Below are 27,573 nucleotides of genomic sequence, written 5' to 3' on the forward strand. Positions count from 1 at the left end.
TTTTCTTTTTTGGAACTTTTTCATGCTTTACGATCCACGTGGACTACGATTGGGAACGGTAAACTGTGCCGAGCGCAGCGAGGCACCTTGCCCGAAGCCATGCGAGGGGACACGGTGCACAAATTGGAGTTCCCCGTCACTTTACGCAGAAAACGACACCAAAAAAAGAAAAAACCTCATGTCGACCTTAACATTGTCGACCATTCATACCGTAACCGTATGGTAGATGGCATCAGCAGGCGTGTGACCGAAGCCATGGAGCTTAGGCTGACTAGGTTTACCATACTATCCTTTAAACTGGGACTTTTGTGAATTACATAGGCTCTGAAATGGGTGTAGTACGGGTGACCGGCGGTCTTACCGACGCCGGGATCCCGGCAGCATACCGACGCCGGGATCCCGGTGGGGAGGGGCGAGTGCAGCAAGCCCCTTGCGGGCTCGCTAAGCTCGCCACGCTGCGGGCTCGGTGGCGACCTGCGGTCGCCACGGGTTCTATTCCCACTCTATGGGTGTCGTGGACACCCACGAGTGAAAATAGTCCCTGTTGGTCGGCATGCCGACCATCGGGATAGTGAGCCGTCGGGCTCACGGAGGAGGTCATGTGACTGTCGGTCAGCCGACCGGCAGTCACATGACTACCACCCCTCTGAAATGCAGGCTTGAATTCAGCTAGCCACAGAACCTGTTTCCCTGTATAAAGGGATAATATCACATGGTAAACCTAAAGCTGACTCTGAGGCCTGGATTAAATGCAGCAGGCAGAATGGAGGAGGTTGTGGGTGGCACACGTAAACCGTGAGCTTCATAACAATACTGGATGTGGAGTTGTGAAGAGAAGTTCAGCAGAGCAGAGCCTGGGCTTCTCCAGAAGATTATGCGACCCGGGGGTTACTTATTACCGGTGGTCAGGACAGCTGCTCTCTGCTCGCAATACTGTTAAATTACTTAAAAAGTGATAGCACATTATAATGTGAACAAAATACACATTACAAATCAAAATAATCAAGAATGGGAATTCGGAATACTGGAGAAGTGCTCATCGGATCAGTGACATCCAATTGTAAACAATCATGCCCACAACAAACATGGCGCAGCCTGTTCCCATGCCGGATCACATGACTCGTCGTGGACGCCCAGTGTGTGTGTCTGTGAAGGGTGACGCAGAAAGGGGCGATTCCCTCACGTTCTCACAACAAATCGCAGCTGATCTCGGACGGCACCGGCGTGAAGGCGACAGAGGAGTGATCTGAGCGAGCGGACAGCGGAGCCTGGCCTGCTGTAGAAAGGAGTATGGCGGACGACGCGGAGCTGGCGGTGCCCGCCTCTAACAAAGGGCTGATCGGTAGCCTGAGCGCGGCCGCCTGGTCTCTTGTGTACGTACCAGCAGCGAGGCAGCTAGACATAGAGTGAGTGCGCGGCCGGACTCACCGGGTAACGTTACTCAACCGGCGGGCTGTGGGGTGTACATAACATGCATACATACTGTACATAGAGACCGCTATAGTATGACCGGGCACTAGGGTGATTCCCCACATACTGTGACTGTCCAACTCTGCTAGCACTACAAGTCCCAGCATGACATTATGTGAGCCATAAGTAATACAATAGTGCGAGAGCTACCGTCTATCTATCTATCTATCTATCTATCTATCTATCTATCTATCTATCTATCTAATATTCCATTGTCCTCATTTTGTATAGAAGTAGTACTTGTTTTTATTTTGTCTGTATATGGAAAGTAATATTTGTTACCAGATATATATGTGCCTACAGTGTAATGATACTAACTTTAACGTTTTAGACATTTTGTGTTTTGAGTTTTGCTGTGTTTTTATGTTTATTTGATATTTGAAATTCTGCGGTGACTCCTGCCTGTGACCCGCAAAGGGCTCCTTGCCTGCAAGTATACCAAGGTGTCAGCTGAGATATAATAGTTCTGAATTAAGCATTCCTTATAGGCTGTCACTTGCTCCCAGTCACGTTGAAGAAGTGTCACCACTGGTGTGATGAGGGCACTACTACTACCTTGTAAAGGTCCCACTTGTTTACAGGCATTTCCTATAGATGTCACATGTTTGTGAGGACAAGGGGCTATAAATGCTTCATAGATGTGACGCATATACTTGTACTGTCATATGATATAGTTGTTTTGTGTGTGTGTATGTACAGGAGTAGGGCCGGGACTGCTGTATGATGTGGTACTTGTTTATCACATTACTTCTATATATGTCATACTTATTTTTTTATCGATTAATGGTTTTCAGGACTCATTCATATTTTCATTTTTGGGCTTTGAGATCTTTAGTATTATAATAACTCCAGCACAGTGTAGTGATAATGTAGTTACTATGTTGATGGGACATGCTGATGCATTTGTAATGTTGTTTTTTAAAGCTTTTTAATTGTCTGCATTATAATTGTAAACATTATGTGCTATCATGTATAAAGTTATATAATGCTGACAGTTACAATGCTTTAAATAACATTACGATTGCGTCAGCCATGTCCTGTTGACATAATGTTGACTTTTCACTGTCGACAGCATTAATGTCAACAGTTCATATGTATCCCATACACCAGGGTTGGGGAACCTTTGGCCCTCCAGCTGTTGTTGAACTACGCATCCCAGCATGCCCTGCAACAGTTTTAGCATGGCCAAATAGCAAGGCATGCTGGTATGTGTAGTTCAAAAGCAGCTGGAGGGCCGAAGGTTCCCCATCCCTGCGTACACAGACTTAAGTGATGTCATTGTGATATTAGAGCAATTCAATTATTTTATCAGGCTCCAAAAGATATGGCCGCCCGTCGGAGCAATTTATATTTTTGCTCTACTTGAGCGCCCATTACTTTTGACCACCTATCCGTTTGATAGATAGACAGTGTCTAGTTAGACAGTCAATAGATAGACACCATATATTAGACATACATTAGGTCGACATGGTCAAAAGGTCGACATGGTCAAAAGGTCGACATGGTGAAAATGGTAGACATAAAAAAGATAGACAAATGTTTTTTTTTTAAATGTAACATGTTTTTGGATTATTTCATACTTTCTCTATCCATGTCGGCATAGAGTTGGTTATAAACCTTGTGGCGAGCGCAGCGAGCCACCGTGCCCGAAGCGTGGCGAGCGTATGCCTTTCTACAATTGGGGGTCCCAGATGACAAAACTATCCACACAAACCACAAAAATGCAAAAAACATGGTGTCGACCATTTTCATGTCGACCTTTTGACTTGTCGACCTTTTACATGTCGACCTTTTGACCCTGTTGAACTAATGTCCATCTAACATATGGTGTCTATCTATTGATTGTCTAACTAGACACTATCTATCTTTCATACCGGAACCTTTTGACCAGGCCCGCCATCAGGGGGGTGCTGCGGGCAGATAGGAGAGGGCCCGGGCCGCTCATGCTGCCGTCCGCCGTGATGCTTCGCGCACTTTTCATTACCGAGTTCTGGCACTGTCAAAGGAGGGGGAGAGGACGCTGCAAGCTTCTATGGTAAACGTCCCTCCAAAAATGGCCGCTGCCTCAGAGGAGACCGTTATTAAAGATACTAGAGGAGGTTCCTCTAGTATCTTTAATAACTGTCTCCTCTAAGGCGGCGACCATTTTGGAAGAGACTTTTCAGTAGAACCTTGCGGCATACTCTCCCCCCTCCTGTGCCAGTGCCAGATCCTGTCATGAAAAGGGGGCGGAGCTACACGGGACCAGGCTGCTACAGCTGCTGCCAGCCTGTGATAGGTAAGTTGAGGGAGAGTGAGTGGGATAGAGAAAGTGTGTGTATATATTTATTTTGTATGTGTTATATACACTGCTCAAAAAAATAAAGGGAACACTTAAACAACACAATGTAACTCCAAGTCAATCACACTTCTGTGAAATCAAGCTGTCCACTTAGGAAGCAACACTGATTGACAATCAATTTCACATGCTGTTGTGCAAATGGAATAGACAACAGGTGGAAATTATAGGCAATTAGCAAGACACCCCCAATAAAGGATTTGTTCTGCAGGTGGTGACCACAGACCACTTCTCAGCTCCTATGCTTTCTGGCTGATGTTTTGGTCACTTTTGAAAGCTGGCGGTGCTTTCACTCTAGTGGTAGCATGAGAAGGAGTCTACTACCCACACAAGTGGCTCAGGTAGTGCAGCTCATCCAGGATGGCACATCAATGCGAGCTGTGACAAGAAGGTTTGCTGTGTCTGTCAGCATAGTGTCCAGAGCATGGAGGCGCTACCAGGAGACAGGTCAGTACATCAGGAGACGTTGAGGAGGCCGTAGGAGGGCAACAACCCAGCAGCAGGACCGCTACCTCCGCCTTTGTGCAAGGAGGAACAGGAGGAGCACTGCCAGAGCCCTGCAAAATGACCTCCAGCAAGCCACAAATGTGCATGTGTCTACTCAAATGATCAGAAACAGACTCCATGAGGGTGGTATGAGGGCCCGACTTCCACAGGTGAAGGTTGTGCTTACAGCCCAACACAGTGCAGGACGTTTGGCATTTGCCAGAGAACACCAAGATTGGCAAATTCGCCACTGGCGCCCTGTGCTCTTCACAGATGAAAGCAGGTTCTCACTGAGCACATGTGACAGAATCTGGAGACTCCAAGGAGAACGTTCTGCTGCCTGCAACATCCTCCAGCATGACCGGTTTGGCAGTGGGTCAGTAATGGTGTGGGTTGACATTTCTTTGGGGGGCCGCACAGCCCTCCATGTGCTCGCCAGAGGTAGCCTGACTGCCATTAGGTACAGAGATGAGATCCTCAGACCCCTTGTGAGACCATATGCTGGTGCGGTTGGCCCTGGGTTCCTCCTAATGCAAGACAATGCTAGACCTCATGTGGCTGGAGTGTGTCAGCAGTTCCTGCAAGACGAAGGCATTGATTCTATGGACTGGCCCGTCCGTTCCCCAGACCTGAATCCAATTGAGCACATCTGGGACATCATGTCTCGCTCCATGCACCACAGACTGTCCAGGAGTTGGCGGATGCTTTAGTCCAGGTCTGGGAGGAGATCCCTCAGGAGACCATCCGCCACCTCATCAGGAGCATGCCCGGGCATTGTAGGGAGGTCATACAGGCACATGGAAGCCACACACACTACTGAGCCTCATTTTTTGACTTGTTTTAATGACATTACATCAAAGTTGGATCAGCCTGTAGTGTGTTATTCCACTTTAATTTTGAGTGTGACTCCAAATCCAGACCTCCATGGGTTAATAAATTTGATTTCCATTGATAATTTTTGTGTGATTTTGTTGTCAGCACATTCAACTATGTAAAGAACAAAGTATTTAATAAGAATATTTCATTCATTGATCTAGGATGTGTTATTTTAGTGTTCCCTTTATTGTTTTGAGCAGTGTGTGTGTATATATATGTGTGTGTGTGTGTGTGTGTGTGTGTGTATGTATGTATATATATATATATATATATATATATATATATATATATATAATTTCTCTAACGTCCTAGTGGATGCTGGGAACTCCGTAAGGACCATGGGGAATAGCGGGCTCCGAAGGAGGCTGGGCACTCTAGAAAGATTTATGACTACCTGGTGTGCACTGGCTCCTCCCACTATGACCCTCCTCCAAGCCTCAGTTAGATCTTGTGCCCGGCCGAGGTTGGATGCACACTAGGGGCTCTCCTGAGCCCTTAGAAAGAAAGTATAGATTTAGGTTTTTTATTTTCAGTGAGACCTGCTGGCAACAGGCTCACTGCAGCGAGGGACTAAGGGGAGAAGAAGCGAACTCGCCTGCTTGCAGCCGGATTGGGCTTCTTAGGCTACTGGACACCATTAGCTCCAGAGGGATCGACCGCAGGCCCAGTCCTTGGTGTTCGGTCCCGGAGCCGCGCCGCCGCCCCCCTTACAGAGCCAGAAGCAAGAAGAGGTCCGGAAAAACGGCGGCAGAAGACATCAGTCTTCACCAAGGTAGCGCACAGCACTGCAGCTGTGCGCCATTGCTCCTCATGCACACCACACACTCCGGTCACTGATGGGTGCAGGGCGCTGGGGGGGGCGCCCTGAGCAGCAATATAAACACCTTGGCTGGCAAAAATACATCACATATAACCCCCAGGGCTATATTGATGTATATTAACCCCTGCCAGATTCCATAAAAATGCGGGAGAAAAGTCCGCGAAAAAGGGACGGAGCCTATCTCCTCAGCACACTGGCGCCATTTTTCCCTCACAGCTCCGTTGGAGGGAAGCTCCCTGGCTCTCCCCTGCAGTCTACACTACAGAACAGGGTTAAAACAGAGAGGGGGGGCACTAAATTTAGGCGCAGTATAAATTATATAAAAGCAGCTATAGGGGACATAACTCAGTTAGTCCCTGCATTATATAGCGCTCTGGTGTGTGCTGGCATACTCTCACTCTGTCCCCCCAAAGGGCTTTTGTGGGTCCTGTCCTCATTGGAGCATTCCTTGTGTGTGTGCGGTGTGTCGGTACGGCTGTGTCGACATGTTTGATGAGGAGACTTATGTGGAGGCGGAGCAGTTGCCGATAAATGAGATGTCGCCCCTGTGGGCCGACACCAGAGTGGATGGATAGGTGGAAGGTATTAACCGACAGTGTCAACTCCTTACATAAAAGGCTGGATGACGTAACAGCTATGGGACAGCCGGCTTCTCAGCCCGCGCCTGCCCAGACGTCTCAAAGGCCATCAACGCTCCCTCAGATGGCAGACACAGATGTCGACACGGAGTCTGACTCCAGTGTCGACGAGGTTGAGACATATACACAATCCACTAGGAACATCCGTTACATGTGTTACACATTTCTGACATTAACCCAAGTACCACTAAAAAAGGGTTTTATGTTTGGGGAGAAAAAGCAGGCAGTGTTTTGTTCCCCCATCAAATGAGTGAATGAAGTGTGAAAAAGCGTGGGTTTCCCCGATAAGAAACTGGTAATTTCTAACAAGTTACTGATGGCGTACCCTTTCCCGCCAGAGGATAAGTTACGCTGGGAGATATCCCCTAGGGTGGATAAGGCGCTCACACGTTTGTCAAGGTGGCACTGCCGTCTTAGGATACGGCCACTTTGAAGGTACCTGCTGATAAATAGCAGGAGGCTATCCTGAAGTCTGTAATTACACACTCAGGTACTAGACTGAGACCTGCAGACTGCTGCAGCGTGGTCTGTACCCCTTTCAAACAGGGATACTATTTTGCGAACATAAGACGTCGTCTTATATATGAGGGATGCACAGAGGAATATTTTGCCGGCTGGCATCCTGAATTATTGCAATGTCCATTCTGTCAGGAGGGTATTGGAGACCCGACACTGGACAGGTGATGCTGACTTTAAAAGGCACATAGAGCCTTATAAGGGTGAGGAATTGGTTGGGGATGGTCTCTGGGACCTCGTATCCACAGCAACAGCTGGGATGAAAATATTTTACCTCAGGTTTCCTCACAGCCTAAGAAACGCACTGTATTATCAGGTACAGTCCTTTCGGCTTCAAAAAAGCAGGCGGGTCAAACGAGGGAAGAGGGAAAATGCTGCACCAGCAGCCAGTCCCCAGAATCAAAATTCTTCCCCTGACTCCACCGCATGACGCGGGGGCTCCACAGGCGTAGCCAGGTACGGTGGAGGGCCGCCTCAAAAATTTCAGCGATCAGTGGGCTCGCTCACAGGTGGATCCCTGGATCCTTCAAGTAGTATCTCAGGGGTACAAGCTGGAAGTTGAGGCGTCTCCCCCCCGCCGTTTACTCAAATCTGCCTTGCCGACAACTCCCTCAGGCAGGGAGGCTGTGCTAGAGGCAATTCACAAGCTGTATTCCCAGCAGGTGATAGTCAAGGTGCCCCTACTTCAACAAGGACGGGGTTACTATTCCACACTGTTTGTGGTACCGAAACCAGCCGGATCGGTGAGACCCATTTTAAAATGGAAATCCTTGAACACTTACATAACAAAGTTCAAGATGGAATCGCTCAGGGCGGTTATTGCAAGCCTGGACGAGGGGGATTACATGGTATCCCTGGACATCAAGGATGCTTACCTGCATGTCCCTATTTACCTTCCTCACCAGGAGTACATCAGATTGTGGTACAGGATTGCCATTACCAATTCCAGACACTACCGTTTGGACTGTCCACGGCACCGAGGGTGTTTACCAAGGTAATGGCAGAAATGATGATACTCCTTCAAAAAAATAAGGGAGTTTTTATTTATCCCATACTTGGATGATCTCCTTATAAAGGCAAGGTCCAGGGAGCAGTTACTGGTCGGAGTAGCACTATCTCAGGAGGTGCTACAACAGCATGGCTGGATTCTGAACATTCCAAAGTCACAGCTGGTTCCTTCCACTCGCTTACTGTTCCTGGGGATGATTTTGGACACAGAACAGAAAAAAGTGTTTCTCCCGCAGGAGAAAGCCAAGGAGCTGTCATCTCTAGTCAGAGACCTCCTAAAACCAAAAAGGGTATCGGTGCATCGTTGCGCACGAGTCCTGGGAAAAATGGTGGCTTCATACGAAGCAATTCCATTCGGCAGGTTCCATGCGAGGACCTTCCCGTGAGACCTCTTAGATAAGTGGTCGGGATCGCATCTTCAAATGCATCAAATGATAACCCTGTCTCCAAGGACCAGGGTGTCTCTACTGTGGTGGATGCAGGGTGCTCATCTTCTAGAGGGCCGCAGTTTCGGCATACACGACTGGGTCCTGGTGACCACGGATGCCAGCCTTCAAGGCTGGGGAGCAGTCACACAGGGAAGAAACTTCCAGGGCCTATGGTCAAGTCAAGAGACTTCCCTACATATAAATTCTGGAACTGAGAGCCATTTACAATGCCCTAAGTCAGGCAAGACCCCTGCTTCAAAACCAGCCGGTACTGATACAGTCAGACAACATCACGGCAGTCGCCCATGTGACCCGACAGGGCGGCACAAGAAGCAGGATGGCAATGGCAGAAGTCACAAGGATTCTCCGATGGGCGGAAAATCACGTACTAGCACTGTCAGCAGTGTTCATTCCGGGAGTGGACAACTGGGAAGCAGACTTCCTCAGCAGACACGACCTACACCCGGGAGAGTGGGGACTTCATCCAGAAGTCTTCCTGCTGTTTGTAAACCGTTGGGAATGGCCACAGGTGGACATGATGGCGTCCCGCCTCAACAAAAAGCTAAAGAGATATTGCGCCAGGTCAAGGGACCCTCAGGCGATAGCTGTGGACGCTCTAGTGACACCGTGGGTGTACCAGTCGGTTTATGTGTTCCCTACTCTGCCTCTCATACCAAAGGTACTGAGGATAATAAGATGGCGAGGAGTAAGAACGATACTCGTGGTTCCGGATTGGCCAAGAAGGGCTTGGTACCCGGAACTTCAGGAAATGATATCAGAGGACCCATGGCCTCTGCCGCTCAGACAGGACCTGCTTCAGCAGGGGCCCTGTCTGTTCCAAGACTTACCGCGGCTGCGTTTGACGGCATGGCGATTGAGCGCCGGATCCTGAAGGAAAAGGGTATTCCGGAAGAAGTCATTCCTGCGCTTATTAAAGCCAGGAAAGATGTTACGGCAAAGCATTATCACCGCATGTGGCGGGAATATGTTGCATGGTGCGAGGCCAAAAAGGCCCCAACAGAGGAATTTCCACTAGGTCGATTACTACATTTCCTGCAAGCAGGAGTGAATATGGGCCTAAGTCTAGGCTCCATTAAAGTACAGATCTCGGCTCTGTCGATTTTCTTTCAAAAAGAATTATCAGTACCTGAAGTTCAGGCATTGTGAAAGGAGTGCTGCATATTCAGCCCCCGTTTGTGCCCCCTGTGGCACCTTGGGATCTCAACGTGGTGTTGAGTTTTCTTAAAATCACATTGGTTTGAGCCACTAAAAACCGTGGATCTAAAATATCTCACGTGGAAAGTGGTCATGTTATTGGCCTTGGCTTCAGCCAGGCGAGTGTCAGAATTGGCGGCTTTATCATGTAAAAGCCCTTATCTGATTTTCCATATGGATAGGGCAGAATTGAGGACTCGTCCCCAATTTCTTCCTAAGGTGGTGTCAGCGTTTCACCTGAACCAGCCTATTGTGGTGCTGGCGGCTACTAGTGAATTGGAGGACTCCAAGTTGCTAGACGTTGTCAGGGCCCTGAAAATATATGTTTCCAGGATGGCTGGAGTCAGAAACTCTGACTCGCTGTTTATCCTGTATGCACCCAACAAGCTGGGTGCTCCTGCTTCTAAGCAGTCTATTGCTCGCTGGATTTGTAGTACAATTCAGCTTGCACATTCTGTGGCAGGCATACCACAGCCAAAATCTGTAAATGCCCATTCCACAAGGAAGGTGGGCTCATCTTGGGCGGCTGCCCGAGGGGTCTCGGCTTTACAACTTTGCCGAGCAGCTACTTGGTCAGGGGCAAACACGTTTGCAAAATTCTACAAATTTGATACCCTGGCTGAGGAGGACCTGGAGTTCTCTCATTCGGTGCTACAGAGTCATCCGCACTCTCCCGCCCGTTTGGGAGCTTTGGTATAATCCCCATGGTCCTTACGGAGTTCCCAGCATCCACTAGGACGTTAGAGAAAATAAGAATTTACTCACCGGTAATTCTATTTCTCGTAGTCCGTAGTGGATGCTGGGCGCCCATCCCAAGTGCGGATTGTCTGCAATACTTGTAAATAGTTATTGTTAACTAAAGGGTTATTGTTGAGCCATCTGGTGAGAGGCTCAGTTGTTTTCATACTGTCAAACTGGATATAGTATCACGAGTTGTACGGTGTGATTGGTGTGGCTGGTAAGAGTCTTACCCGGGATTCTAAATCCTTCCTTATTATGTCTGCTCGTCCGGGCACAGTGTCCTAACTGAGGCTTGGAGGAGGGTCATAGTGGGAGGAGCCAGTGCACACCAGGTAGTCATAAATCTTTCTAGAGTGCCCAGCCTCCTTCGCAGCCCGCTATTCCCCATGGTCCTTACGGAGTTCCCAGCATCCACTACGGACTACGAGAAATAGAATTACCGGTGAGTAAATTCTTTATATATATATATATATATATATGTATGTGTCGGTGACAAGTGTTGCTAAAAAAGGTTATTACACTAACCATCTAAAATTTTCAAAAAGCCAGAGAGATAAAAAAAAGTCAATAAAAATTTTAATACATATGAGAGTAGTACAAAATCAATCAATTAGAAATTAATAAGATTAAAAAAAGGATAGGAGATCAAACTTATCTTTAAAATCAGTAGATTGTCAGTACAGGAAACCCAACGCGTTTCGTCTCATACAGACTTCTTCAAGGGGTCGAAACACGTTGGAATTCCTGTACTGACCCCTATCCCTCCATTCTCTATACGTTTTAGGCAGTACTATACCAGTATTGCAATTTTTAGGGTCTGGCTGACATTTATCAGTAAGGGTATGTGTGCTTTTTAATAGTGATTCTAGTATTAATATTTATACACTGAGATCTCATCTCACAAGTGGCGCTATACTACTCTTTTTGCACACACACACACACACATATATATATATATATATATATATATATATATATATATATTAGTGATGAGCGCCTGAAATTTTTCGGGTTTTGGGTTCGGTTCCGCGGCCGTGTTTTGGGTTCGACCGCGTTTTGGCAAAACCTCACCGAATTTTTTTTGTCGGATTCGGGTGTGTTTTGGATTCGGGTGTTTTTTTCAAAAAACCCTAAAAAACAGCTTAAATCATAGAATTTGGGGGTCATTTTGATCCCAAAGTATTATTAACCTCAAAAACCATAATTTCCACTCATTTTCAGTCTATTCTGAATACCTCACACCTCCACAATATTATTTTTAGTCCTAAAATTTGCACCGAGGTCGCTGTGTGAGTAAGATAAGCGACCCTAGTGGCCGACACAAACACCGGGCCCATCTAGGAGTGGCACTGCAGTGTCACGCAGGATGTCCCTTCCAAAAAACCCTCCCCAAACAGCACATGACGCAAAGAAAAAAAGAGGCGCAATGAGGTAGCTGACTGTGTGAGTAAGATAAGCGACCCTAGTGGCCGACACAAACACCGGGCCCATCTAGGAGTGGCACTGCAGTGTCACGCAGGATGTCCCTTCCAAAAAACCCTCCCCAAACAGCACATGACGCAAAGAAAAAAAGAGGCGCAATGAGGTAGCTGACTGTGTGAGTAAGATAAGCGACCCTAGTGGCCGACACAAAGACCGGGCCCATCTAGGAGTGGCACTGCAGTGTCAGGCAGGATGTCCCTTCCAAAAAACCCTCCCCAAACAGCACATGACGCAAAGAAAAAAAGAGGCGCAATGAGGTAGCTGACTGTGTGAGTAAGATAAGCGACCCTAGTGGCCGACACAAACACCGGGCCCATCTAGGAGTGGCACTGCAGTGTCACGCAGGATGTCCCTTCCAAAAAACCCTCCCCAAACAGCACATGACGCAAAGAAAAAAAGAGGCGCAATGAGGTAGCTGACTGTGTGAGTAAGATAAGCGACCCTAGTGGCCGACGCAAACACCGGGCCCATCTAGGAGTGGCACTGCAGTGTCACGTAGGATGGCCCTTCCAAAAAACCCTCCCCAAACAGCACATGACGCAAAGAAAAATAAAAGAAAAAAGAGGTGCAAGATGGAATTGTCCTTGGGCCCTCCCACCCTTATGTTGTATAAACAAAACAGGACATGCACACTTTAACCAACCCATCATTTCAGTGACAGGGTCTGCCACACGACTGTGACTGATATGACGGGTTGGTTTGGACCCCCCCCAAAAAAGAAGCAATTAATCTCTCCTTGCACAAACTGGCTCTACAGAGGCAAGATGTCCACCTCATCATCATCCTCCGATATATCACCGTGTACATCCCCCTCCTCACAGATTATCAATTCGTCCCCACTGGAATCCACCATCTCAGCTCCCTGTGTACTTTGTGGAGGCAATTGCTGCTGGTCAATGTCTCCGCGGAGGAATTGATTATAATTCATTTTAATGAACATCATCTTCTCCACATTTTCTGGATGTAACCTCGTACGCCGATTGCTGACAAGGTGAGCGGCGGCACTAAACACTCTTTCGGAGTACACACTTGTGGGAGGGCAACTTAGGTAGAATAAAGCCAGTTTGTGCAAGGGCCTCCAAATTGCCTCTTTTTCCTGCCAGTATAAGTACGGACTGTGTGACGTGCCTACTTGGATGCGGTCACTCATATAATCCTCCACCATTCTTTCAATGGGGAGAGAATCATATGCAGTGACAGTAGACGACATGTCCGTAATCGTTGTCAGGTCCTTCAGTCCGGACCAGATGTCAGCATCAGCAGTCGCTCCAGACTGCCCTGCATCACCGCCAGCGGGTGGGCTCGGAATTCTGAGCCTTTTCCTCGCACCCCCAGTTGCGGGAGAATGTGAAGGAGGAGATGTTGACAGGTCGCGTTCCGCTTGACTTGACAATTTTCTCACCAGCAGGTCTTTCAACCCCAGCAGACTTGTGTCTGCCGGAAAGAGAGATCCAAGGTAGGCTTTAAATCTAGGATCGAGCATGGTGGCCAAAATGTAGTGCTCTGATTTCAACAGATTGACCACCCGTGAATCCTTGTTAAGCGAATTAAGGGCTCCATCCACAAGTCCCACATGCCTAGCGGAATCGCTCCGTGTTAGCTCCTCCTTCAATGTCTCCAGCTTCTTCTGCAAAAGCCTGATGAGGGGAATGACCTGACTCAGGCTGGCAGTGTCTGAACTGACTTCACGTGTGGCAAGTTCAAAGGGCAGCAGAACCTTGCACAACGTTGAAATCATTCTCCACTGCGCTTGAGACAGGTGCATTCCACCTCCTATATCGTGCTCAATTGTATAGGCTTGAATGGCCTTTTGCTGCTCCTCCAACCTCTGAAGCATATAGAGGGTTGAATTCCACCTCGTTACCACTTCTTGCTTCAGATGATGGCAGGGCAGGTTCAGTAGTTTTTGGTGGTGCTCCAGTCTTCTGTACGTGGTGCCTGTACGCCGAAAGTGTCCCGCAATTCTTCTGGCCACCGACAGCATCTCTTGCACGCCCCTGTCGTTTTTTAAATAATTCTGCACCACCAAATTCAAGGTATGTGCAAAACATGGGACGTGCTGGAATTTGCCCATATTTAATGCACACACAATATTGCTGGCGTTGTCCGATGCCACAAATCCACAGGAGAGTCCAATTGGGGTAAGCCATTCCGCGATGATCTTCCTCAGTTGCCGTAAGAGGTTTTCAGCTGTGTGCGTATTCTGGAAACCGGTGATACAAAGCGTAGCCTGCCTAGGAAAGAGTTGGCGTTTGCGAGATGCTGCTACTGGTGCCACCGCTGCTGTTCTTGCGGCGGGAGTCCATACATCTACCCAGTGGGCTGTCACAGTCAATTAGTCCTGACCCTGCCCTGCTCCACTTGTCCACATGTCCGTGGTTAAGTGGACATTGGGTACAGCTGCATTTTTTAGGACACTGGTGACTCTTTTTCTGAGGTCTGTGTACATTTTCGGTATCGCCTGCCTAGAGAAATGGAACCTAGATGGTATTTGGTACCGGGGACACAGTACCTCCAACAAGTCTCTAGTTGGCTCTGCAGTAATGATGGATACCGGAACCACGTTTCTCACCACCCAGGATGCCAAGGCCTCAGTTATCCGCTTTGCAGTAGGATGACTGCTGTGATATTTCATCTTCCTCGCAAAAGACTGTTGGACAGTCAATTGCTTGGTGGAAGTAGTAAAAGTGGTCTTACGACTTCCCCTCTGGGATGACCATCGACTCCCAGCAGCAACAACAGCAGCGCCAGCAGCAGTAGGCGTTACACGCAAGGATGCATCGGAGGAATCCCAGGCAGGAGAGGAATCGTCAGAATTGCCAGTGACATGGCCTGCAGGACTATTGGCATTCCTGGGGAAGGAGGAAATTGACACTGAGGGAGTTGGTGGGGTGGTTTGCGTGAGCTTGGTTACAAGAGGTAGGGATTTACTGGTCCGTGGACTGCTTCCGCTGTCACCCAAAGTTTTTGAACTTGTCACTGACTTATTATGAATGCGCTGCAGGTGACGTATAAGGGAGGATGTTCCGAGGTGGTTAACGTCCTTACCCCTACTTATTACAGCTTGACAAAGGGAACACACGGCTTGACACCTGTTGTCCGCATTTCTGTTGAAATAGTTCCACACCGAAGAGCTGATTTTTTTGGTATTTTCACCAGGCATGTCAACGGCCATATTCCTCCCACGGACAACAGGTGTCTCCCCGGGTGCCTGACTTAAGCAAACCACCTCACCATCAGAATCCTCCTGGTCAATTTCCTCCCCAGCGCCAGCAACACCCATATCCTCCTCATCCTGGTGTACTTCAACACTGACATCTTCAATCTGACTATCAGGAACTGGACTGCGGGTGCTCCTTCCAGCACTTGCAGGGGGCGTGCAAATGGTGGAAGGCGCATGCTCTTCACGTCCAGTGTTGGGAAGGTCAGGCATCGCAACCGACACAATTGGACTCTCCTTGTGGATTTGGGATTTCGAAGAACGCACAGTTCTTTGCGGTGCTACTGCTTTTGCCAACTTGAGTCTTTTCATTTTTCTGGCGAGAGGCTGAGTGCCTCCATCCTCATGTGAAGCTGAACCACTAGCCATGAACATAGGCCAGGGCCTCAGCCGTTCCTTGCCACTCCGTGTGGTAAATGGCATATTGGCAAGTTTACGCTTCTCCTCCGACAATTTTATTTTAGGTTTTGGAGTCCTTTTTTTTACTGATATTTGGTGTTTTGGATTTGACATGCTCTGTACTATGACATTGGGCATCGGCCTTGGCAGACGACGTTGCTGGCATTTCATCGTCTCGGCCATGACTAGTGGCAGCAGCTTCAGCACGAGGTGGAAGTGGATCTTGATCTTTCCCTAATTTTGGAACCTCAACATTTTTGTTCTCCATATTTTAATAGGCACAACTAAAAGGCACCTCAGGTAAACAATGGAGATGGATGGATACTAGTATACAATTATGGACGGACTGCCGAGTGCCGACACGGAGGTAGCTACAGCCGTGGACTACCGTACTGTACTGTGTCTGCTGCTAATATAGATTGGTTGATAAAGAGATGTAGTATGTATGTATAAAGAAGAAAGAAAAAAAAAAACCACGGGTAGGTGGTATACAATTATGGACGGACTGCCGAGTGCCGACACAGAGGTAGCTACAGCCGTGGACTACCGTACTGTACTGTGTCTGCTGCTAATATAGACTGGATGATAATGAGATGTAGTATGTATAAAGAAGAAAGAAAAAAAAACCACGGGTAGGTGGTATACAATTATGGATGGACTGCCGAGTGCCGACACAGAGGTAGCTACAGCCGTGGACTACCGTACTGTGTCTGCTGCTAATATAGACTGGTTGATAAAGAGATGTAGTATGTATGTATAAAGAAGAAAGAAAAAAAAAACCACGGGTAGGTGGTATACAATTATGGATGGACTGCCGAGTGCCGACACAGAGGTAGCTACAGCCGTGGACTACCGTACTGTACTGTGTCTGCTGCTAATATAGACTGGTTGATAATGAGATGTAGTATGTATGTATAAAGAAGAAGAAAAAAAAAAACACGGGTAGGTGGTATACAATTATGGATGGACTGCCGAGTGCCGACACAGAGGTAGCTACAGCCGTGGACTACCGTACTGTACTGTGTCTGCTGCTAATATAGACTGGATGATAATGAGATGTAGTATGTATAAAGAAGAAAGAAAAAAAAACCACGGGCAGGTGGTATACAATTATGGATGGACTGCCGAGTGCCGACACAGAGGTAGCTACAGCCGTGAACTACCGTACTGTGTCTGCTGCGACTGGATGATAAATAATGATATAAAAAATATATATATATCACTACTGCAGCCGGACAGGTATATATTATATAATGACCGACCTGCTGGACACTGTCTGTTAGCAGAATGAGTTTTTTATAGAATAAAAAAAAAAACACCACACAAGTCACACGACGAGTGTTTAACTTTTTCAGGCAATCACAATATAGTATACTACTAACTATACTGGTGGTCAGTGTGGTCAGGTCACTGGTCAGTCACACTGGCAGTGGCACTCCTGCAGCAAAAGTGTGCACTGTTTAATTTTAATAATATGTACTCCTGGCTCCTGCTATAACCTATAACTGGCACTGCTCCCCAGTCTCCCCCACAATTATAAGCTGTGTGAGCACAGTCAGATATATACATAGATGATGCAGCACACTGGGCTGAGCAGTGCACACAGATATGGTATGTGACTGAGTCACTGTGTATCGTTTTTTTCAGGCAGAGAACGGATTATATTAAATAAAACTGCACTGTCTGGTGGTCACTGTGGTCAGTCACTAGTAAACTCTGCACTCTCTACAGTACTCCTAAGCTCCAGTAAATCAAGTGTCTCTGTCTCAAATCAATCTCACTCTCTCTCTTCTAATCTAAATGGAGAGGACGCCAGCCACGTCCTCTCCCTATCAATCTCAATGCACGTGTGAAAATGGCGGCGACGCGCGGCTCCTTATATAGAATCCGAGCCTCGCGAGAATCCGACAGAGTCATGATGACGTTCGGGCGCGCTCGGGTTAACCGAGCAAGGCGGGAAGATCCGAGTCGCTTGGACCCGTGAGAAAAAACATGAAGTTCGGGCGGGTTCGGATTCAGAGGAACCGAACCCGCTCATCTCTAATATATATATATGTATGTATGTATGTATGTATGTGTGTATATATATATATATATATATATATATATATATATATATATATATATATGTATGATGTATGTATATGTATATTTTGGGGGGGCTGCCTATTTTGTGAGTCCCAGGCCCCAGAATTTCTAATGGCATCCCTGCTTTTGACACACCCAGAAGCTCCGGGCTTGGCTGCATAAAGCAGATAAACCTGACAAAAATCCAGGCCGTGACGACCAACCGAGACACTTTCACACATTTCTGCTCGCCACTTCCGGTGGCTGCAAGCAGAAATGAAAGCTCTGGCAGCACCCGCGCTCGAACAACCGAACATTTGAGAGCTGCTGATGGGCACCGAGACAGTTGAATTGCCCCCTTTGATTAGATGCAGTAAATAAGACACAGCTATTTTTCCTCCGCTTCAAACCACGGTAGATACCCCCACAGATTCCTCAGAAACGTTTAATTAGGAATTGGTAAAATTCTACATGAAAGTTGAATACAGAAATAGCCCTCAGTAGTAGACTTGGACTAAATTGTACAGTTTGTGCTTTTTTGAGTTTTTTCTTTAATCATAAATCTGGATGTTTTAGAAGCCAAGAAAAGCATGCATTATTTAACCTGACTTGGACAAATCCTGGTCACCATTGTACCCAAAAAACCTGATTTGGCCATCCACATTCTTTCCACCTGCCTGCAGATGTAACCACTTCTACAGTGCATTTGCCAGGAACTGTTTCCCAGTGTTTGCAGGTACAACATTATGGTGAACACTTTTATGAGAGTGGTCATAGCAGCAATCTTATATATGTTTGGAACCCAATATCCGGTCGGGATGCCGGTAGTCGGAATACAGATTCCAGATTCTGAACACTGATCTGAAGACCAACGCTGTAATCCTGACATGGATTACGATGCTGGCGCTGGAATCCGGCCTGCTGGCATCCTGATTGGAATTATGCCTGGGTGGGTTAGATCCAGGCTGTGGGGAGGGAGGGTTAGGCTACTACGGCTGGTGGTGGTGGGGGGGGGGTTAGTTGTTAAGGTCTGGCTGTGGGAAGGGAGGATTAGGGGTAGGGGGTTAGGGTTAGAACACTTACCGAACAGGTGTCTGGATCCTGCAAGTTGGGATGTCGCGGCCATCCCTTTATTACTTTTAGGGCACTTACCAGTTGTCATGCTTTTCTGTCTGATGTATTGGAGGTGGGAGTAGCTGGAGGACATTTAGGGGGAGGTTTATGAAATATTCTGAAGCGTGGACAGTTTGCAAAGTTTCCCATAGCAACTAATTGGATCATAGCTAGCTTTTATCTGTTATATTCTATAACATTTTAATAATAATTAGTGCTATTTTCTCTAACGTCCTAGAGGATGCTGGGGACTCCGTAAGGACCATGGGGAATAGACGGCTCCGCAGGAGATAGGGCACTTTAAGAAAGCTTTGGATTCTGGGTGTGCACTGGCTCCTCTCTCTATGTCCCTCCTCCAGACCTCAGTTTTACACTGTGCCCAGAGCGAGATGGGTGCACGGCAGGGAGCTCCCCTGAGTTCTCTGCCTAGAAAGCATTTTTGTTTGGATTTTTTCTACATTTTTACAGGGAGCACTGCTGGCAACAGGCTCCCTGCATCGAGGGACTGAGGAGAGAGGGGCAGACCTTCTTGTCTAAGATGGGCTCTGCTTCCTCGGCTACTGGACACCATTAGCTCCAGAGGGGGTGAACACAGGTTCTTACTAGGCGTCCACCCCCAGAGCCGCGCCGCCGTTCTCCTCACAGAGCCAGAAGAACCGAAGTCAGAAGACGTAAGGTGGCAGAAGCCTTCAGCTTCACTGAGGTAACGCACAGCACTGCAGCTGTGCGTCATTGCTCCCATACACCTCACATACTCCGGTCACTGTAAGGGTGCAGGGCGTAGGGGGGGGTGCCCTGGGCAGCAATATAACACCTCTATTATGGCAAAAGACAATATACATGTACAGGTGGGCACTGTACATGTATATAAAAAAGCCCCCGCCATATTTTAGTAAGTTTGAGCGGGACAGAAGCCTGCCGCCGAGGGGGCGGGGCTTCTCCCTCAGCACTCACCAGCGCCATTTTTTCTCTCCACAGAACGCTGAGAGGAAGCTCCCCGGACTCTCCCCTGCTTACACACGGTGAAAGGGTGTTTAAAAGAGAGGAGGGGGGGGCACATAATTGGCGGATAAGATATTATACAGCGCTGCTGGGGAAAAACATTTTGTGTTTGTCTCCAGGGTCTTTGCGCTGGGGTGTGTGCTGGCATACTCTCTCTCTGTCTCTCCAAAGGGCCTTAAAGGGGATACTGTCTTCAGAAAAGAGTTTCCCTGTGTGTGTGGTGTGTCGGTATGTGTGTGTCGACATGTTTGACGAGGAAGGCTCGCTTAATGTGGAGGGGGAGTGTTTGAATGTCAGGTCGCCTTCGGCAACGCCGACACCGGTCTGGGTGGATATGCTGAATGTCTTAAATGCAAATGTGAATCTCCTGCATAAAAGGTTGGACAAGGCTGAGGCTAGGGATCAGTCAGGTAGCCAGACCGTGCCTGTCCCTGTGGCGCCAAGACCTTCAGGGTCTCAAAAGCGCCCCATATCCCAGGTCGCTGACACAGATACCGACACAGATACTGACTCTAGTGTCGACTATGAGGATGCAAAATTACAGCCGAAGGTGGCAAAGGGTATTCGATACATGATTATTGCCATAAAAGAGGTTTTGCATATCACTGAGGAACCCCCTGTCCCTGACATGAGGGTACACATGTATAAAGGGAAAAAGCCTGAGGTCACGTTTCCGTCCTCATTTGAGCTAAGCGAATTGTGCGAAAAGGCTTGGGAGTCTCCGGATAGGAGACTACATGTTCCCAAAAGGATTCTTATGGCGTATCCTTTTCCACAGAAGGATAGGATACGATGGGAATCTTCGCCTAAAGTAGACAAGGCACTGACACGCTTATCCAAGAAGGTGGCACTGCCTTCTCCGGATACTGCTTCCCTCAAGGATCCTGCTGATCGCAAGCAGGAAATTACCATGAAGCACATTTACACACACTCAGGAACTATCGTTAGACCGGCCATGGCGTCGGCCTGGGTTTGTAGTGCTGTCGTGGCATGGGCAGACTCCTTATCTACGGAGATTGACACCTTAGATAGGGATACCATTCTAATGACCATTGAGCATATCAGAGATGCTGCCTTGTATATGAGGGATGCTTAGAGAGACATTTGTTTACTAAGCTCCAGAATAAACGCTATGTCTATTTCTGCTAGGCGACTCTTGTGGACCTGACAGTGAACGGGAGACGCTGACTCAAAGCGGCATATGGAGTCATTGCCTTACAAGGGGGAGGAGTTGTTTGGAGAAGGCCTCTCGGACCTTGTCTCTACTGCTACAGCCGGTAAATCGAATTTTTTACCTTCTGTTCCCCCGTAGCATGCTAAGAAGGTACCGCATTATCAAATGCAGTCCTTTCGTTCCAATAAAAGCAAGAAGGTACGAGGATCGTCCTTTGTTGCCAGAGGTAAAGGCAAGGGAAAAAAGCTGCACTCGGCTAGTTCCCAAGAGCAGAAGTCCTCCCCTACTTCCGCAAAGTCCACCGCATGACGCTGGGGCTTTCCGGGGGGGGGGGGGGTCAGATCAAGTGGGGGCACGTCTTCGTCTTTTCAGCCACGTCTGGGTTCTCTCACAGGTGGATCCCTGGGCAATAGAGATTGTTTCCCAGGGATACAGACTGGAATTCGAAGACATGCCTCCTCGCCGGTTTTTCAAATCGGCTCTGCCGGCTTCCCCGTCAGAGAGGGAGCTGGTGTTAGCTGCAGTTCACAAATTGTACATTCAACAGGTGATAGTCGAAGTTCCTCATCTCCAGCAAGGAGAGGGTTATTATTCATCCCTGTTTGTGGTACCGAAACCGGACGGTTCGGTCAGACCCATTTTAAATCTCTGGAAGAGGTTCCAGTTCAAAATGGAATCGATCAGAGCGGTCATCGCCAGCCTGGAGGGAGGGGATTGGATGGTGTCCCTGGACATAAAGGATGCGTACCTTCATGTTCCGATTTTTCCTCCTCACCAGGCGTTCCTGAGATTTGCAGTACAGGACTGTCACTACCAATTTCAGACGTTGCCGTTTGGTCTTTCCACGGCCCCGAGAATTTTCACCAAGGTAATGGCAGAAATGATGGTGCTCCTGCGCAGGCATGGTGTCACAATTATCCCGTACTTGGACGATCTCCTCATAAAGGCGAGATCTCGGGAGTAGTTGCTGGACAGCGTGTCTCTGTCCGTGAAGACGTTGCAGAGGCACGGCTGGATTCTCAATTTACCGAAATCCCAGCTAGTCCCTGCAACGCGTCTGACCTTTTTGGGCCTGATTCTTGACACAGACCAAAAAAAGAGTTTTTCTTCCAGTGGAGAAGGCTCAGGAGCTCGTAGCTCTTGTCAGGAACCTATTGAAGCCGAAAAAGGTTTCAGTGCATCATTGCACGAGGGTTCTGGGGAAGATGGTGGCTTCATATGAGGCCATCCCCTTCGGCAGGTTCCATGCAAGTACCTTTCAATGGGACCTATTGGACAAATGGTCCGGGTCCCATCTACACATGCAGAAACGGATCAACCTGTCTCTCAGGGCCAGGGTGTCTCTCCTGTGGTGGCTGCGCAGTGCTCACCTCCTGGAGGGTCGCAGGTTCGGCATTCAGGACTGGGTCCTGGTGACCACGGACGCGAGCCTCTGAGGTCGGGGAGCTGTCGCACTAGGAAGAAATTTCCAGGGTCTCTGGTCAAGCCTAGAGACTGGTCTCCACATCAATGTCCTGGAGTTGAGGGCCATATACAACGCCCTACGCCAAGCAGAGGAATGGCTTCGGAACATACCGGTTCTGATTCAGTCAGACAATGTCACGGCAGTGGCTCATGTAAACCGCCAAGGCGGCACAAGGAGCAGAGTGGCCATGGCAGAGGCGACCAGGATTCTACGCTGGGCGGAAGGCCATGTAAGCGCACTATCAGCAGTGTTCATCCCGGGGGTGGACAACTGGGAGGCGGACTTCCTCAGCAGGCACGACCTGCATCCGGGAGAGTGGGGACTTCATCAAGAAGTCTTCACACAGATCATGGATCGGTGGGGACTGCCTCCGATAGACATGATGGCATCCCGCCTCAACAAAAAGCTAAAGAGGTATTGCACCAGGTCAAGAGACCCTCAGGCGGTTGCGGTAGATGCTCTGGTGACACCTTGGGTGTTCAGATCGGTCTATGTGTTTCCTCCTCTACCTCTCATACCCAAGGTGTTGAGGATAATAAGAATAGGAAGGGTCAGAACAATCCTCATTGTTCCAGATTGGCCAAGGAGGACTTGGTATCCGGATCTGCAAGAGTTGCTCACAGAAGATCCGTGGCCTCTTCCTCTAAGGCAGGACCTGCTGCAGCAGGGGCCCTGTCTGTTCCAAGACTTACTGCGGCTGCGTTTGACGGCATGGCGGTTGAACACAGGATCCTAGCGGAAAAAGGGATTCCGGAGGAGGTCATTCCTACCCTGATCAAGGCTAGGAAGGACGTGGCATCGAAACATTATCACCGTATATGGCGAAAATATGTTTCTTGGTGTGAGGCCAGAGCTGCTCCTACGGAGGAGTTCCAGTTGGGCCGTCTGCTTCACTTCCTTCAAACAGGAGTGAATTTGGGCCTAAAATTAGGGTCCATAAAGGTTCAAATTTCGGCCTTATCCATTTTCTTTCAAAGAGAATTGGCTTCTCTTCCTGAAGTACAGACTTTTGTGAAGGGCGTGCTGCATATTCAGCCTCCCTTTGTACCTCCGGTGGCGCCTTGGGACCTTAACGTGGTATTAAGTTTACTCAAGTCACCTTGGTTTGAACCACTCAAAACAGTGGAGTTGAAATACCTCACTTGGAAAGTGGTCATGTTGTTGGCCTTCGCTTCTGCAAGGCGGGTTTCGGAATTGGCGGCTTTATCACATAAAAGCCCATACCTGATTTTTCACGTGGATAGGGCAGAGTTGAGGACTCGTCCTCCATTTCTGCCCAAGGTGGTCTCATCTTTTCATATGAACCAACCTATTGTCGTGCCTGTGGCTACACGGGACTTGGAGGATTCCGAGTCCCTGGATGTGGTCAGGGCTTTGAAGATTTATGTGACCAGAACAGCTAGGATCAGGAAGACCGAAGCTCTGTTTGTTCTGTATGCGGCCAACAAGGTTGGCGCTCCTGCTTCAAAGCAGACTATTGCTCGCTGGATCTGTAACACGATTCAGCAGGCGCATTCTTCGGCAGGATTGCCATTGCCTAAATCGGTTAAGGCCCATTCCACTAGGAAGGTGGGCTCTTCTTGGGCGGCTGCCCGAGGGGTCTCTGCACTACAACTGTGCCGAGCTGCTACTTGGTCGGGGTCAAACACCTTTGCAAAGTTCTATAAGTTTGATACCCTTGCTGAGGAGGACCTCCTGTTTGCTCAATCGGTACTGCAGAGTCATCCGCACTCTCCCGCCCGTTTGGGAGCTTTGGTATAATCCCCATGGTCCTTACGGAGTCCCCAGCATCCTCTAGGACGTTAGAGAAAATAAGATTTTACTTACCGGTAAATCTGTTTCTCGTAGTCCGTAGAGGATGCTGGGCGCCCGTCCCAAGTGCGGACTTCTTCTGCAAGGCTTGTATATAATTATTGCTTCCATAAGGGTTATGTTATAGTTGGTCGGGTTTGAACCGAGGCTATGTTATTGTTCATACTGTTAACTGGGTAGTTTATCACAAGTTATACGGTGTGATTGGTGTGGCTGGTATGTATCTTGCCCTTAGATTTACAAAAATCCTTTCCTCGTACTGTTCATCTCCTCTGGGCACAGTTTCTCTAACTGAGGTCTGGAGGAGGGACATAGAGGGAGGAGCCAGTGCACACCCAGAATCCAAAGCTTTCTTAAAGTGCCCTATCTCCTGCGGAGCCCGTCTATTCACCATGGTCTTTACGGAGTCCCCAGCATCCTCTACGGACTACGAGAAATAGATTTACCGGTAAGTAAAATCTTATTTTTTAGCAGGAACCAAGGACCAAATTTATCAAACCTTGGGGGCCTATTTACTAAGCCGTGGATGGAGATAAAGCACCAGCCAATCGGCTCCTAACTACCTTGTCACAGGCTGTGTTTGTAAAATGACAGTTAGGAGCTGGCTGGTTGGGGCTTTGGGGGAGATGTACTAAGCAGTGGAGAAGTGAGCCAGTGCTGAAGTTGGCCATGGCAACCAATCAGCTGCTCTGTATAATTTTATAATATGCAAATTGTAAGTGTTTCCATGGGCAACTTCTCCACTTTTTTCACTGCTTAGTAAATCTCTCCCTTAATCTCCGTCCACTTTATCTCCATTCAAGGCTTAGTAAATAGATCCCTTGGAGAGTGATAAATTGCACACTGATACCAACTCTGGGCCACAGTTCCTGAACCTCTCATCAAATATGACATAACTAGTTAAAACACGTCAAAATGACCGACACCAGGGTCGGACTATAGTGGGGGAAGGTCGCTACGCTGCCGAGTTTCTGAAAGTCCTGCTGCTGGGAGCTGGGGCTTTGTCATGCTGAGTGTGTAGCGTTAGCAACCTATATATAATAGATGCTGTATATCTGTAATGGGCAGGCTATAATAATGTTGCACTATATACACCAGTACTGGCATATGTAAACTCACCAGTCCCTGCACAGCTCCCTGCCAGTCTGGGGGTAGGACACCAGTAGCCACCAGCAGCTGTCCGGAGGGGTCTGGGGTGTGTGAGGAGCAAGCACAGGACTCGCCCCTCCACAGACGTGCTGTGTATATATAAGGCAGTTGAGTTTAATATCTGCCTCCTCACCCGCATCATCTGCAGCCCCAGTGCTGACCCCCTTCTCCCGGTCACCGCTCTCCTTTTACAGGGTCTCGCCCCTTTCTGCTGGACTGATACATCTTCTCCCCCCAGCTCGGAAGTGGCCACGCGTGTCCCCGGTGCCTTCACTCTGCGTTCTGCGGGACCGTCTTGTGGTTCCTACATCCGTTTACTGATTACTGCTGCTACTTGTTGCAGAGTACCGTGATGGCAAGTAACCTGGGCTTGCAGCATAGTATATGGAGGAGGGGGTGTAGAGTATGAGGTACATGGCGGAAGCAGTATATGGATGGATGTGCCCTTTATATAGGGGGCACTATATGGAGAGGTATGAGGGTGCTGTATATGTATTATGTGCATGTCCTTGTTGATCCAGCACATCCGGAGGCACCACAGAGATGAGTATCAGCGTTAGATTAATGTAACAGTATAGAAAATCCAGTCAATTTTGAATTTGAAAGGTTGTTATAAATGGCAACTGCCACGCCAAATACCTACCCCCACTCTGAGGTACTGGTTTATGTTTTTGCTGGTGGGTGCTCGGCAGGAGGTGGCAGCGGGAATGAAAGGGCGGCTGCAGCAGGGACTAATGCCGATTACATATTATGCCACACACCGTAATGCCAATTACATATTATGCCACTGACAGTTATGGCCCTGACACCATTTTATGCCCCACACACAATTACCACTTACAATTACACCACACAGTAAGGCTTTTAATTACTTTTAAATTACCTGCCTGTTGTCAGAGGTCTCATGCTTGTTGTCAGGGGTTTCATGCTCTGGGTTCCATGTTCACAGATGTTTCATGCACATTGCCAGGTGTTTCATGCGCGTTGCCAGGGGTCTCCTGGCCGCTGCCCCAGTATAGTTTGGGAGGGTTGGTGCGGGCATCAGTAAGTATACCGATAGTCCACTCAGTGGATTGAGATGCCTTGGGGAGTGGGGAAGTGCTTCCGTCCATAACGGTGTAAAAAAAAAAGCCAGCAAAAATGGTCACCGCCAAGGAGGAGATGGGCGCTAGAGGTCAAATGTGCGTCTCAACCCACTGCGGGGGATAGCGGTATGCTTACTGATGCTCGCACCCGTCCTCCCAAACTGGGGCAGCAGCTGGTTCTGTGGGTGCTCATAATTTTCAGTCTGTGCTCTGGCCCGGGAGCACCCACGTAATCGGCACCTATGTTTCTCTCTCTCGCACACACTCGCACGCTCTCTTCTCTCCGTATTCAGCAAGTGTGAAACAGTCAGTGTGTTTACGTAATTATCAGCAGGCTGTAACATCTCCCTGGATGATCACCTTAATTTCTCTAACGTCCTAGTGGATGCTGGGGACTCCGTAAAGACCATGGGAATAGACGGGCTCCGCAGGAGACATGGGCACTTTAAGAAAGAATGTATATTCTGGTGTGCTCTGGCTCCTCCCTCTATGTCCCTCCTCCAGACCTCAGTTTGAATCTGTGCCCGGACGAGCTGGGTGCTGTTCAGTGAGCTCTCCTGAGCTTGCTGTAAAAGTATTTTGTTAGGTTTTTTATTTTCAGACAGACACCCTGTCTGAGGAACTTGATACCTTAGACAAGGATACTATATTAATGACCCTGGGGCATATAAAAGACGCTGTCCTATATATGAGAGATGCTCAAAGAGACATTAGTCTACTGGGTTCTAGAATAAATGCTATGTCGATTTCTGCCAGAAGGGTCCTGTGGACTCTGCAATGGACAGGTGATGCCGACTCAAAAAGGCACATGGAGGTTTTGCCTTACAAGGGTGAGGAATTGTTTGGGGAGTGTCTCTCGGACCTGGTCTCCACAGCTACTGCTGGAAAGTCAAATTTTTTGCCATATGTTTCCTCACAACCTAAGAAAGCACCGTATTACCAAATGCAGTCCTTTCGATCACAAAGAGGCAAGAAAGTCCGAGGTGCGTCCTTTCTTGCCAGGGGCAGGAGCAGAGGAAAGAAGCTGCACAACACAGCTAGTTCCCAGGAACAGAAGGCCTCCCCTTCT

The 27,573-nt window shown here is 48.3% G+C and overlaps 1 protein-coding gene across 3 annotated transcripts in view; it reads left to right on the forward strand.

Annotated features, from left to right (window-relative positions):
- The first annotated feature begins 1,150 nt into the window (after positions 1-1,150).
- Positions 1,151-27,573, forward strand: part of ABHD5 (abhydrolase domain containing 5, lysophosphatidic acid acyltransferase) — a 131,145-nt gene continuing 104,722 nt past the window's right edge. Inside the window, exon 1 of one of the 3 annotated variants that reach the window (XM_063922320.1) lies at positions 1,151-1,406. In XM_063922320.1, coding sequence (XP_063778390.1) covers positions 1,291-1,406 — 116 coding nt within the window. In that variant the 5' untranslated portion in view covers positions 1,151-1,290. Of the gene's footprint in view, positions 1,407-1,453; positions 1,586-27,573 lie in introns of those variants that run through there. The other 2 variants (XM_063922321.1, XM_063922323.1) reach the window with 2 other exon arrangements.

This window comes from Pseudophryne corroboree, chromosome 5 (genome assembly GCF_028390025.1).
Source record: "Pseudophryne corroboree isolate aPseCor3 chromosome 5, aPseCor3.hap2, whole genome shotgun sequence".
NCBI lineage: Eukaryota > Metazoa > Chordata > Amphibia > Anura > Myobatrachidae > Pseudophryne > Pseudophryne corroboree.